Source organism: Leptopilina heterotoma, unplaced genomic scaffold (genome assembly GCF_015476425.1).
Source record: "Leptopilina heterotoma isolate Lh14 unplaced genomic scaffold, ASM1547642v1 Lhet_82, whole genome shotgun sequence".
Classification (NCBI taxonomy): Eukaryota; Metazoa; Arthropoda; class Insecta; order Hymenoptera; family Figitidae; genus Leptopilina; species Leptopilina heterotoma.
The window spans coordinates 4,723-19,410 of NW_025111187.1; the positions used below are offsets into that span (position 1 = coordinate 4,723).

Sequence of the window (14,688 nt, forward strand, 5' to 3'; positions counted from 1 at the left end):
TTTATGTATTTACTATTTAAATATGTACGTATTTGTGAAAAAGTTTCTTTTCACCTTTTGCCTCTTTTTACCAGAATATAAACAAATTAACACCATTTTTGTATTTATTTCCCAAAAGTTAAATTAAAATTATAAAAACACTGAATATTTCCATGCAGTTGCTATGACGACTTACCTTGAATCGTACGTCACTCGTTCCTCGTTCGGTTTACATCTGTTTTACACGAACTCACACGAAATTTGCCGATTTAGTAAAACACCACTAAAGTCAAAGGATGAAAATTTAAATAGTTTCTTATTGATCCCAGCGGTATTGCGTGGCAGTTCTGACGTCATTCAAAATACTCGTGACACCTGCTTGCTTGCTGTCAAACAAAATGAACTATAAATCCAACTAAATTATTATAAACGATATAAACACTTGTCTAGCTTGTCTAACTTGTCTACAATGGAAATATAATAAAAGAACAATTTTAAAAAGTGTGTTAAAAGTGTCACAATAAAAAAAAATTGTGAAGAAATGGGCATTGGCAAAGTACGAAGTGTATTATTTTTGCTAATAATTTGGAGGTTATGTTCTGTTTTCGTCGTACAAACATTTCATGTTCCCGATGAATATTGGCAATCTCTCGAAGTCGCACACAAACTAACATTTAATTATGGTCATCTAACATGGGAATGGACTGAAAGAATTCGTAGTTATATTTATCCCTTTCTAATATCAATTCTTTATAATATTCTTCATTTTCTATCTATCGATTACACGATACTTTTAATTTATCTTCCGAGAATTTTTCAATCACTCCTCACCGCTTATTCTGACTATAGATTTTACATTTGGTCCAAAAGTAAATGGAGTCTTTTTATTCTCTCTATAAATTGGTACTGGTATTATTGTTCAACACGAACATTAATAAATTCATTTGAAACATCATTGACAATTATTGCCCTCTCACATTTCCCATGGAGAGAAAAGGAGAATAATTATTTTTTCCTTTGGATCGTTGGTCTTTTATTTACAATTAGACCAACTTCGGCAATTATTTGGCTACCGTTGTGCGTCTATCATATTTGTACAAGATCAAAAATTTCTATCCTAATTAATTATTTTCTCATTGGAATTACTTGCCTCACAATTTCCACTTTCATCGATTCTTTCTGTTATGGAAATTTCGTGATTACACCTTGGGAATTTTTTAAAATGAACGTTTGGAATAATATTTCAAAATCGTATGGTGTTGAAAATCATTTTTGGTATTTTTTGTCAGCATTACCGGTTTTATTGGGCATTGAATATTTTACCCTAATTTCATCAGTTTGGCGAATTTTTCGACATTGGCGACAATTTCATTGTGAGACGATTTTATTGATCACTTGTTTTTGGACTATTCTTGTCTACTCGTGTCTTGAGCATAAAGAATTTCGCTTTATTCTTCCACTTTTGCCAATATTTATCTTTATCTGTAATTCGAGAAATTATGAGAGAAAAAGAATATCCGAATTGCGGAGAAAACTATTTTTGGGATTATTTATTGTCAGTAATTTAATACCCGGTGTTTATTTCTCACTGATTCATCAAAAAGGTTCATTAAATAGTTTGGAATTTTTGAGAAATAATTTAAATCAAGGGGATGATATTCTCTTCTTGACTCCATGTCATTCAACACCACTTTATAGTCATTTACATAAAAATGTTTCCACAAGATTTCTAAAATGTGAACCGAATTTAAATAACACCAAGGATTATATTGAAGAGGCTCAACAATTTTTTGCTAATCCTCAAAAATGGATTGATGAAAATTACACTAAAGGAATTCATCTTCCCACATTTCTTGTTATTTATGACAATTTTCAAAAACAAATCCAATCATTCTTATTAACCAACTATCGAGAAATTTACAAAACATTTGATTGTCACTTTCCACAAAAAAACTATGGAAATTATATGATTGTTTACAAAAAAAATCATCCTGGTTGAGTTACATTAATTTTTGAGGAAATTAAAAAATTCGTTCAGGTATTTTTTAAGCGAAATAAAATTTATAAATTAAAATTTTTAATTAGTTAAAAAAATTGAATAAATAAAAAATTAAATATTTAATAAAATTAAAAAAATTGAATTGAAAAAAATTTTGTTTGAAATATAAAATTATTCTTCTCTTCTTTTTTTGCAGGAGAAAAATATGGAGGCGATTTGTGAGAATCTGGATAAATTAACAATGAAGAATCTCGAATTAATGGAGGAGAAAATTTCCGCAAATATTGAAATGGAAACAATTTTACGTGATGGTCATATTGAATTGGCAAAGGCTCGTTATATACGTGGAAAAGAAAGTATTGGACGTTTACAAATTCCCACCGCAGACGAAGAAATAGAATCACTATTTCAATTGGAAACAATAAAATCAAATGAAATGGACGTTCCAGTTTTTGATATTAGTCTAAAAAAATCGACAAACACCGAGAAAGTAATTTCAAATCCAATAAAAAGATTTGGAGTTCTTGTGCCTCAGAATTTGAAGAATGCTCAGAAACGTTTTCAAGAATCACTATTTATCGCAGCTAAAATTGCAAATGTTTCCGCACAAATTCTCAACAATGAAAATGAATTTCAATCATTAATGAAGGAGAAAGAAAAAATTTCAAGTACCGAAAATAAAGAAAATAAATCCAACTAACAATTTTTATATTCGTTATAATTAGTAAAATTAATAAAATTAATAAAATTTATATATAATATTAATAAATAAGTTAAAATAAAAAAATTTTTACATAAAATTTTTTTAAAATAAATTAAACACTATTTACGAAAATTGAAAGAAACAAAAAAAAATAATGTAAATATTAAAAATTGTTTTTGTTTAAATATTGATATTTAATGAAAAAATTTTTAAACAGTTGTTTCTGTTAAGAATAAAAAAATAATTGAGTGATAATTATAGAAATACTTTCCTATGGACCCTAATTAATCACAAATTTATAGTAACGTTTTACAGATTTGAAATTGAATTTATTTTAAAATAATTCAATTCTCGAATAAATATCGAAAAATGATTATTTTTATAAATTATTTTGTGAATAAATTGTATTTAAAAATTCAAAAAATAATTAAATTGTTTAAAAATCATGCTTTTAATTTTTTTTATAAATAATATAAATAACTAGCAAAACCAGAGATTTTTAATTTATTATGTAAATTACAACATTTTTTATATCAACTTTAATTTTTCAATAATTTCAAAATTGAAAATTGAAAAAATCTATTCATTAACTAGGTAATTACTTGTTATTTTCAAAAATTGTAATAAAATTCTTCGAAAAAAATCAATAATTTTCAAAAAATAATAAATTTCTTAACAGAAATTCAATTATTTTTAAAATATAATTTTAAAAAATTTCAATTATTTAAAAGAAATTATAACATTTTTCGAATAAATTAAATTATTTTAAAAAATTTTAATTAAATTCCTAGAAAAAATCCAATTATTTTCAAAAAATTTTGATCAAATTCTTTATAAGAATTAAATTATTTTCAATACAATTGTAATTAAATTTCTCGAAAGATTATTATAATTTTAAATATTCTTTCGAAGAAATTCAATTATTTTCAAAAGTTATAATAAAATTCTTCGGCAAGAATTGAATTATTTTCATTAAAATTTTAATTGAATTTCTTAAAAGAATTTATTTCTATTTCAATTATTTTTAATACAATTTTAAAAAAATTTCTGGAAAAAATTCAATTATTTTGATAAAATTCTTTATAAGAATTCAATTATTTTCAAGACAATTTTAATTGAATTCCTCAAAAGATTTTATTTCAATTTCAATTTCAATTATTTTAAATACAATTTAAAAAAAATTTTCTGGAAAAAATTCAATTATTTTGATAAAATTCTTTATAAGAATTCAATTATTTTCAAAACAATTTTAATTGAATTCCTCAAAAGAATTTATTTCAATTTCAATTTCAATTTCAATTATTTTCAATACAATTTTAAAAAAATTTCTCAAATGAATTCAATTATTTTGATAAAATTCTTTATAAAAATTGAATTATTTTCAAAACCATTTTAATTGAATTCCTCAAAAGAATTTTTTTATTTTCAAAAAATTTTCATAAAATTCTTCAAAGGAATTCAATTATTTTCAAGAATTTTGATAACATTTTTTTCAAAAATAAAATTATTTTATAGATTCAAAATTATAAAAAGTTACAAAAATTAATATAAAAAGTTATTAAAAATGTTATCTTTTTAAAATAGAAAAATTTTCATATACGAAATAGTGGAAGACAAATTAATTTCTAAATTTTTTTTACCATAATATCATCACAAAATATATCAAAAAATTTTCTAAATTAAAATTAAGAAAAATTTGAATTATTTATTAGTAAACATTTATAAGTAACTATTTTTTTGATTTTAGAATGTTAAATTAAAAATACAAATATTATTAATATAGATTGAATTTCAAAGTTTCATATTAAAGTTTTTAAAAAGTTTAATTTTAAAAAATTTTAATTAAAAATTTTGAAGAATTTATTTTTTTGAAACATTTTTATTCAATTTTTTTTTAAATTAGTTTTATTTTTTTAATACATATTCAATTGAAAAATTTTCAAATTATTGAAATTTCACGAAATTATATTGCAAACAAGTAGATTTCAGAAATATTTTTGATCATCTTTTTTTTAATTAAATAATATTGAATAATTAAATTCTTAAGAAACTTTCTAGAAAATTATGAAAAATAATTGAATTCAAGAAAGATTTTAATTGGAAATTCTAGAAAATAATTGAATTGAAATCTTGAAAATAATTTTGAATAAGTTAGGTACAGAAGTAATTTTAAAAAATTAATAATAACGATTCAATATTGATCTAAAAGAACTTATATAGACGTTTTCGAATAATTTTATAATTAAACTAAAAAATTTCAAATATTAAATATTTTTCTGTGTTTTTAATTATATTTATAGAGTGAATTAAAATATTCTTTAACGTCAGGGAAACAGTAAAATTTCTATATGTAAATCAGGGGAAAATAAATTAAATTTGTATTTTTAATTTTATAGGGAAAATAATTTGAAAACCGGAAGTGCGTCATTCGTAAAGAGGAAGTGAGGAAACGTTGAGCGCTGATTGGTTGATGAATTCGGGACATTTCTCGGCAAGTGTCGTGTAACATCGCGAGTCGATATTCAGTCGATATCAACCGCATCGCATCATCGTTCTTTTCGAAGCGAGAATTTTCGATAATATATAAATTTTAAGGACAAAAACAAGTCCATTGTAAATACGATTAATTTTCCCGCTAAATTTCTCAAATATAAAGAAATTTACAACAATAAAAGTGATAATAGGGTGGAATTTATAAAACAAAGTGTTTAAATAGTGGACAGTAATTTCTAAAAACGTGTTATATGAATATCGCGTCCATTTTGTAAAAATGGAATAATGTTAAAAGTACAATTTTTCCCACGTTTTTTTTCCAAGTTTTATTTATTTGAAATATAAAAAAAAGAGGAAAATAATAATAATAAGAAAATATGTCGAGAAAAATACAACCTGTGCCTGTATTGAGTCCAGAATTCTTTGAAGAAGAAACAACTGGTGCCAATGTATCAGTGCCGAATCTCTTGGAGGAGAAACATGTTTACACTTACAAGAAACTCGTGGTGCCAATGTCCATGCGAAGTATTTATTGGAAATATTTTGGTTTTCCAGCAACGGACGATGGCAGTATTCTCACCAAAGTGAAAATTGTTTGCATTTTATGCAAAACACAAATTGCCTACAATCGAAATACCAGTAATCTTAGGTAAATTTATAACATTTTTTCTTTCAAAAAAATAATTTAAGTAATTTAAAAAAATTCTTTTTTAATTCCCATTATAGTTTTAAAATAAATTTTCCAGAAAATTTTTTATTTGAAAAATAGTCAACAGAGAACGATTTTTAACAATCGTTTTATTAGCATTCTTTTTATGTTTACTTCACGATTATTTATATATTGTGAAAAAAGTAAGAATTTTCTGGAAATTTTTGTCGAACTAATATTTGTTTTCTAATTGTAGGGAAATAATAAAAGAAATAATTTGGACAAGTCGTTTTTTTTTTAAATAAAAATTTGCTTCAAGGTTTTTTGAAATCTAAATGTTTTGCTCTTCAGCAAGTCTATCAAAATAATAATACAAAAAACAAAAGTTAACAAACAAACAAAACTAAATTAAAAAACAAGTTCAAAATAAAAATATCAAAAATACGATAATCGAGAAAAAATAAATTTTAAATGAAAATATCAATAAGAATTAAAAAATTATTTATCTTCTTCACCATAAATTTAATTCAAAAAGTTGAATTTAAAAATTTTGCAAACGAAAATTTTTAAGTTTTAACATTTTTTTAAAGTTTCTTCAAATTTTTTATTTCCATTTTTATTCTAATTGTTATTTATTGTTTTTTAAAAGACAAAGTACTCAAAAATAACATGAATTTGAAGCCAAAATAAAATTAATCGTTTCGTTTTTGTTTTAAAAAACGTTGCGTTTTTCAATTTGAAATTTTTAATGAATTTAACTAAAAATTTTAAAGAACTTAAATTTTTGAAAAATTTTAATAATTCAAATTCTTCTGAAATTAGTTACATTTTTAAATATATATTTAATAAATTATTAAAAATAATGAATTTGTAGAAGAATTTTAGGTGAAAATACTTATAAAATTTGAATAAATAATTATTGTAATAAAATTATTGTAATAAAAATTTAGTTTGAACTCTAGAATCATTAAAAATCTTTTTTTTATAATTGATAGAAATTATTGTAATAAAAATTTAGTTTGAACTCTAGAAACCTTAAAAATCTCTTTTTTTAAATTGATGGAAATTATTGTAATAAAAATTTAGTTTGCACTCTAGAATCATTAAAAATCTTTTTTTTTATAATTGATAGAAATTATTGTAATAAAAATTTAGTTTGAACTCTAGAAACATTAAAAATCTCTTTTTTTAAATTGATGGAAATTATTGTAATAAAAATTTAGTTTGCACTCTAGAATCATTAAAAATCTTTTTTTTTATAATTGATAGAAATTATTGTAACACAAATTCAGTTTGAATTCTAGAATTATTAAAAATCTCTTTTTTTTATAATTAATAGTTTTGTCTGCATAAAAAATTTATTTTTCAGAATGCATTTGCAAAATAAACACGCGCAGGAACTTCTTGAATTGGAAACGGCAAATCCACCACGAAAACCAATAATATCACAAGAGGCCAAAGAACGAAGAGCTCAAAAAAGACTATTGAAAGCTGGTTTAGCAGCAGCTCAACATATTTACACGACAAACACCGATGGGACAATACAAATTGACAGTGACATTCAATTTGTAACCGATCCAAATGTCAGCCTAACGGGCATTGAGGAAGATGTCAATGTAACATCACCAGTGCGTGTGATGATTAAAAATCCAAATAATTCCTGTAATTTAAATTCAAATGTCGCTTTTCTCATGTCCGACGATACGTCCGTTCAACAATGTGGCAGCACTGAATCAAAATCAGCAATTTTAGACGCAATCGCTGAATTTGTCATCGTTGATCTTCAATTACCAGAAATTGTTGAGGGTCGTGGTTTTCAAAAATTGGTCGCCACTCTTAAATCACCTTGCGAAATACCAAGTAAAAGTAAATTGGAAGACGATTTATTGCCAAAGATTTATGACAATTATAAAGAGTCAATTGTACAGAATTTATCGTGTCTCAATACGGAAATTGGACTCGCTATTGAGGAATGGAGATCGAATACTAAAGAGAATTTCGTTACATTTTCAACTTATTATCAACATCCTGGTGAAACAACACTTGATTATAAGGTTCTTTGTACATTACACGCGCCCGACGATTGGGATGATATTCAATGGGGTATTGTCGTTGATTCCCTACTAGCCGAATGGGAATTGAGAATTGAAAAAATAACTGCCGCTGTGATTGCAATTTCAATACCAGGATTGATAACAGCTTTGAATAATCGTGGTTTAACTCTAGTTCCCTGTTTACTTCACACTCTACAAGTTTGTGCCTTGGCCTGCTTTCAAGATTCGGATATTGCGCCCATAATCTCCAAGTGTCGAGCAATTATTGGAGTGATATTGGGACATAATGGAGCGTCCGCAACACTTGCAATGCAGGATCAATTATTAGAGGTTCATTACTTTTTTTTTATATTTCTTCGCACTCATCTACTAAAACCTACTATTTACTAATTTTCTTTACGTTATCCTACTATTTGGGTGCTTTTTTCGATTTCAGCTACTAAAAGATACTATTTCTGTTTTTTTTTGAGAATTTCCACTACTTTAAATTCGCTAATACGAGGACTCAAAAATTATAATCAAATTCTTTAAAACGATTCAATTATTTTAAAAAAATATTCGAAATTCAATTATTTTCAATATATTTTCAAAAAATATTCAAAATTCAATCATTTTCAATATATTTTCAAAAAATTCAATTCGAAATTCAATTATTTTCAATATATTTTCAAAAAATTCAATTCGAAATTCAATTACTTTCAATATATTTTCGAAAAAATATTCGAAATTCAATTATTTTCAATATATTTTTAAAAAATATTCGAAATTCAATTATTTTCAATATATTTTCAAAAAATTCAATTCAAAATTGAATTATTTTCGATATATTTTCAAAAAATATTCGAAATTCAATTATTATTTTTATAAAATTTCGCAAAAGAATTCAATTATTTAAAAAAAATTGATAAAATTCATCTAAAATTCAATTATTTAAAAAAAATTGATAAAATTCATCTAAAATTCAATTTTTTTATAAATAATAAAATTATCACAGAAATTCAATTAATTTAGAATAGCATTTTCAAAAAAAATTTCGAAAAAATCAATTATTTAAGAAAATTTTTATATAATTCTTCACAATAATTCAATTACTATCACTAATAATAATAACATTTTTCATGGAACTTCAGTTTTTTTTTTTTAAATTTTTGATAAAATTTTAAGCAAGAATTCAATTTTTTTCATAAATAATAAAACTCATCGAAGAATTTCAATCATTTTTAATTTTTTTTTAAATCAATTAATAAAAAAATTCAATTATTTTTACAAATAAAGTTTTCCACAAGAATTCAATTATTTAAAATAAAATTTTCATAATATTTATTATATTTCGAAAAAATTAATTATTTAAAAATTTTTTTTTGTAAAATTCTTATGAAGAGTTCAATTATTTTCAAAAATTAAAAAAAAATTTTCTCACAGAAATTTAATTCTTTTTGAATATTTTCATGAAATTATTCAATTATTTTTTAAAATTTTAATAAAATTGTTTAAAAAAAATCAATTATTTTAAATGTAATTTTAATTACATTTTTTTTAAAAATAATTCAATTATTTTTTTAAACTTTAAGAAAATTCTTCCCAAGAATTCAATGATTTACATAAATAATTCTTCGAATGAATTCAATTATATCAATAAATAACAAAATTATTTCAAAATTCAATTATTTTCAAAAATTACAAAATTCCTCACAGAAATTAAATTATTTTTAATTATTTTAATAAAATTTTTCGTAATATAGTTCAATTATTTTCATAAATAATATAAAATTCTTCTCAGGAATTCATTTCAAAAATAATAAAATTCTTCTCAGGAATTCAATTATTTTTCGAAAATTTTAATAAAATTCTTTGCAACTATTAAATTATTTTCATAAATAATAAAATTCATCGCAGGATAATTATTTTTAATACAATTTGACAGGAATTGCTGGAAAAATTTAATTATTCTTAAAAATTTAATTTCAATTCCTTAAAAAAAAACAATTATTTAAACAAATTTTCGTCAGAATTCAATTATCTACAACAATATTAGAATTTTTCACCAAGAATTGAATTATTCTCAAATATTTTAATAAAATTGTTTGAAATAAATAAATTATTTTAAATACAATTTTAATTACATTTTTGGAAATAATTCAATTATTCTTTTAAATTTTAATAAAATTTTTCCCGCAAGAATTCAATTATTTACATAAATAATTGTTTGAAAGAATTCAATTATATCGATAAATAATAAAATTCTTCTCAGGAATTCAATTATTTTTGAAAATTTTAATAAAATTCTTTGCAAGTATTCAATTATTTTTATGAATAATAAAATTCATCGCAGGATTTCAATTATTTTTTATACTATTTTACAGGAATTACTCAAAAAATGTAATTATTCTTAAAAATTTAATGATTCTTCGAAAAAATCAATTATTTAAAAAAATGTTTTTTTTTAAAATTCTTTGGAAGAATTCAATTATTTACAAAAATATTAGAATTTTTCACAGTAATTCAATTTTTTTAAAAAATATTTTAATAAAATTGTTCGAAAGAAATCAAATGTTTTAAATATAATTTTAATTAAATTTTTTTGAAACAATTCAATATTATTCTTTTAGATTTTACAAAAATTTTTCCCAAGAATTCAATTATTTACAAAAATATTAAAATTTTTCACAGGAATTCAATTATTTTCAAATATTTTAATAAAATTGTTCGAAATAAATCAATTATTTGAAATACAATTTTAATTACATTTTTTTGATATAATTCAATTATTCTTTTAGATTTTAATAAAATTCTTTCCAAGAATTCAATTATTTACATAAATAATTCTTCGGAAGAATTCAATTATATCGATAAACAACAAAAATATTCCCTGAAATTCAATTATTCTGAGGCATTCTAATAAAATTGTTTGCAAAATTCAATTATTTTTAAAAATAATAAAATTCATCACAGGATTTCAATTATTAAAAAAAATTTTAATAAAATCGTTCGCAAGAATTCAATTATTTTCAAAAAAATTTAATAAAATGACACACAGACATTCAATTATTCTCAAAAATTTTAATAGAATTCTTTGTAAAATTAATATTTTTTTAAATCTTTTCACAATTCAATGATTTTTAATATCTACTATTTTCATAAAATTTCCAAACAGAATTCAATTATTTAAAAAATTTTTTGTAAAAATCTTCGTAAGAATTCAATTTTTTTTCATAAGTAATAAAAATTTCTCAGGAATTCAATTATTTAAATTAGAATTTGCATAAAATTAGTCGAAAGAAATCAATTATTTAAAATTTTTTTATAAAATTCTTCTCTAGAATTAAATTATTTTTATAAATATTGAATTCTTTCATGAATAATAAAATTTGCTTGTTTAATTTTTTTTTTTTTTTGTTTAATTTTATAAGTTTATTAATTAGTTTTTTTAGTTACTTTTTTAAAATTAATTATCGAGTGCGAAGTTTTTATTTATGGAAATTAAATTTAATTTCCATTTAAATTCTCTTATTTATTATAATTTCTATTATTTTTCAGTTGGAGGAGAATTCGTTAGTAATGGACTATCCATCGGTGTGGATTTCAACTTACAATATGCTGGAGCAATTGGCATTGCGTCGTAGTGTATTGAGTAATATTCTCGATACCGTCGAGAGAGCCGATCACGATACAATTGATCTCACTCAAGATGAATGGAAATTAATTGAAGATCTTGTCACTGTTCTTGAACCTTTCAAGGTTACGATAATGACCGTTGGCGAGGAGAAAATCCCATTAATTTCCCTATTAAAACCATTATTGTGGCAATTGGTTTCTTCGCATTTGAAAGCAAAAGAAGCGGACAGTGGTACAACGAGAAATTTTAAGGAAAATTTATCAGACATGTTGTGCGAGCGTTATGCCGATAGTAATGTTACGTTACTTTTGCAAATTGCAACAACACTCGATCCAAGGTATGCTTTATTTTCTTTAAATTTTTTTTTTTTTCAATAATTAACCAGTTTTACAAAATTTTAATTTTTCTAAAACTTATTTTAGATTTAAGCAACTTCCTTATGCAACGGACGAGGATAAAACACTTGTTTCGGCACCAATCAAGGACATGTTGACGAAGCTAATTGAGGATGAAGGCGGAAATCGAATCAGTAAAATGGATGATATTCCCGAGAAGAAGAGACGAATGTCTAGTAAGAGAAAATATTTTAATGAATTTTGATTAGAATAGAGATTGAATATTTATTGAAAGATAAAAGGGAATTTTTTATCTTACAGGAATGGAACAATTGTTGGGTGATCAATTTTGTAGCTCTAAAAATCGAATGCCATCGGAAGAGAAAGCGGATTTGGAATTAGTTCAATATCAATCGGAAGCAACGGCTGCATTGGATCATTGTCCCCTGCAATGGTGGGCAAATAATGTTGCGAAATGTCCTCATTTATCGAAACTAGCACAAAAATATAATTGTGTACCCGCGTGTTGTCCACCGCCATCACGAATTTCAGCCGAGGCACAAGTTATCTATGACACGAAACGTGCAGCCCTACCGTCACATTTAGTTGATAAACTGCTTTTCCTCTACGGTAACTACAACGTTTCGGAATAATGTAAATATTTGCAAAAAAAAAAAGAAAAGAAATACTTTTGTACATCCTAGATTATGAGATTAAAATTTATTTGTAAAAAAAATTGTGATAATTGTCGAAAATTATTCGAAAACATCAATAACTTCATTTTTAAATAAGTATTTAATTACTATTTTTCCATAGGAATTAAAATTCTTCAAAACATTAAAATTCAAACATTTTTAAAATTCAACAACTTATAAGAATATTATTATAAAACATGAAGATATGAATCACTCCGAGTCTTCGACTCGGAGTAATTCATATCTTCATGTTTTATAAAAATTTAGATTTCCATAACATTAAAAAAAAAAAATTGAATTATAATAAAATTCGTTGCAAGAATTGAATTACAATTTCACAAATAATGAAATTCTTCGCTGAAATTCAAAAATTTTCAAAATTTACTATTTTAATAAAAGTTCTAAAAAAAAATGTAGTTATTTTAATAAAATGTAATAAAATTCGTTGCAGGAATTCAATTACTTTTACAAGTAATAAAATTTTTCACATGAATTCAATTATTTAAAAACAATTTTTTAATAAAATTCGTTATAAGAATTCCATTATTTTTATAAATTATAAAAATTTTCTGAGGATTTCAATTATTTTTAATACAATTTAAAATAATATCCCAGAAAAATGCAATTATTTTCTTATATTTTTTGTAAGAATTTAATTACATTTCACGAATATAATGAAATTCATGGTTGAAATTCAATTATTTTGAAAATCTACTATTTTAATAAAAGTTCTCAATAGAATTCAATTATTTAAAAAAAAATGTAATAAAATTGATTGCAGGAATTCAATTATTTTTATAAATAATAAGATTCTTTACATTATTTCATAATTATTTAAAAAAAATTTTTGATAAAATTTGTTGCAAGAATTCAATTATTTTCATAAATTAATAAAATTCTTTACAGGATTTCAATTATTTTTAATACAATTTATAATAAATTTTTCGAAAAATGAAAATATCTTCAAAAATTATTTGCAAGAATTAAATTACATTTCACAAATAATGAAATTCTTCGCTAAGATTCAAAAATTTTCAGAATTTACTATTTCAATAAAAGTTCTCAAAAAAAAATTTAGTTATTTAAATAAAATGTAATAAAATTCGTTGCAGGAATTCAATTATTTTTACAATTAATAAAATTTTTCACATGAATTTAATTATTTCCAAAAAAAATTTAATAAAATTCATTATAAGAATTCCATTATTTTCATAAATTATAAAATTTTTCTGAGGATTTCAATTATATTTTTTATACAATTTAAATTAAAATCCTAAAAAATGGAATTATTTTTTAAAATTTTTTTTTGGAAGAATTTAATTACATTTTACAAATATAATGTTTCGTTGAAATTCAAATATTTTGAAAATCTACTATTTTAATAAAAGTTCTCAATAAAATTCAATTATTTTTAAAAAAATGTAATAAAATTCGTTGCAAGAATTCAATTATTTTCATAAATAATAAGATTCTTTACATTATTTTAATTATTTAAAAAGAAATTTTGATAAAATTTGTTGCAAGAATTCAATTATTTTTATAAATTAATAAAATTCTTCACATCAGGGTTTCAATTATTTTTAATACAATTTATAATAAATTTCTCGAAAAATGAAAATATCTTCAAAAATTTTATTAATATTCTTCGAGAGAATTCAATTATCAATTATTTTTAAAAATTTATGCTATAATGCTTTTAATATATATTCATTAATATTCATTTTAAATCAATTTTTATTGAAAAATTCGACAAGAATTTTATAGTAATTAAAATTTATAAAATTAAAATTTTATAATAATTAAAACTTGCTACTTTGTTAGTGTAATTTCTTCAAAAATTATTTTCATCATTACGATTATTAATTTCTAAGATTTTAAACTAAAATTCTTCTTTAAGTCCATTTTTTAAAAATAATTTTTTCTTCAATGAAATATTTATTAGAAATTAAAAACTTCAAATAATTAAAAAAAATTCCATTTAACATTTTGAGAAAAATTAATTCTACAGAATTATTAATTAAAAGTATGAAAAGTTCAAATTTTCATAAATTTTAATTTGAAATTTATTTTTAAATTAATATTTATTAGAAAATTCTACTAGAATTCAATTATTTAAATATAAAAATAAATATTTCAATGAACAATTGAATGTTTCTTAAATATGA

At 21.9% G+C, this 14,688-nt stretch overlaps 3 protein-coding genes across 3 annotated transcripts; all 3 read left to right on the forward strand.

Annotated features, from left to right (window-relative positions):
• Window positions 1-397: 397 nt before the first annotated feature.
• LOC122511415 (coiled-coil domain-containing protein 115-like) lies at window positions 398-2,702 on the forward strand. Its single transcript, XM_043626618.1, has 2 exons — window positions 398-535; window positions 2,175-2,702. Exons 1-2 carry the CDS (start codon window positions 521-523, stop codon window positions 2,676-2,678), a joined length of 519 nt encoding a protein of 172 aa, XP_043482553.1. The 5' UTR covers window positions 398-520; the 3' UTR covers window positions 2,679-2,702.
• On the forward strand, window positions 521-2,018 carry LOC122511414 (GPI mannosyltransferase 3-like). The gene has a single exon (XM_043626617.1). It carries the CDS (start codon window positions 521-523, stop codon window positions 1,976-1,978), a length of 1,458 nt encoding a protein of 485 aa, XP_043482552.1. The 3' UTR covers window positions 1,979-2,018.
• A 2,287-nt stretch (window positions 2,703-4,989) lies between the features above and the next one.
• On the forward strand, window positions 4,990-12,564 carry LOC122511416 (E3 SUMO-protein ligase ZBED1-like). Its single transcript, XM_043626620.1, has 5 exons — window positions 4,990-5,823; window positions 7,193-8,207; window positions 11,415-11,830; window positions 11,916-12,064; window positions 12,150-12,564. The coding sequence occupies exons 1-5, from the start codon at window positions 5,552-5,554 to the stop codon at window positions 12,479-12,481; spliced, it is 2,184 nt and encodes a 727-aa protein (XP_043482555.1). The 5' UTR covers window positions 4,990-5,551; the 3' UTR covers window positions 12,482-12,564.
• Window positions 12,565-14,688: the final 2,124 nt, after the last annotated feature.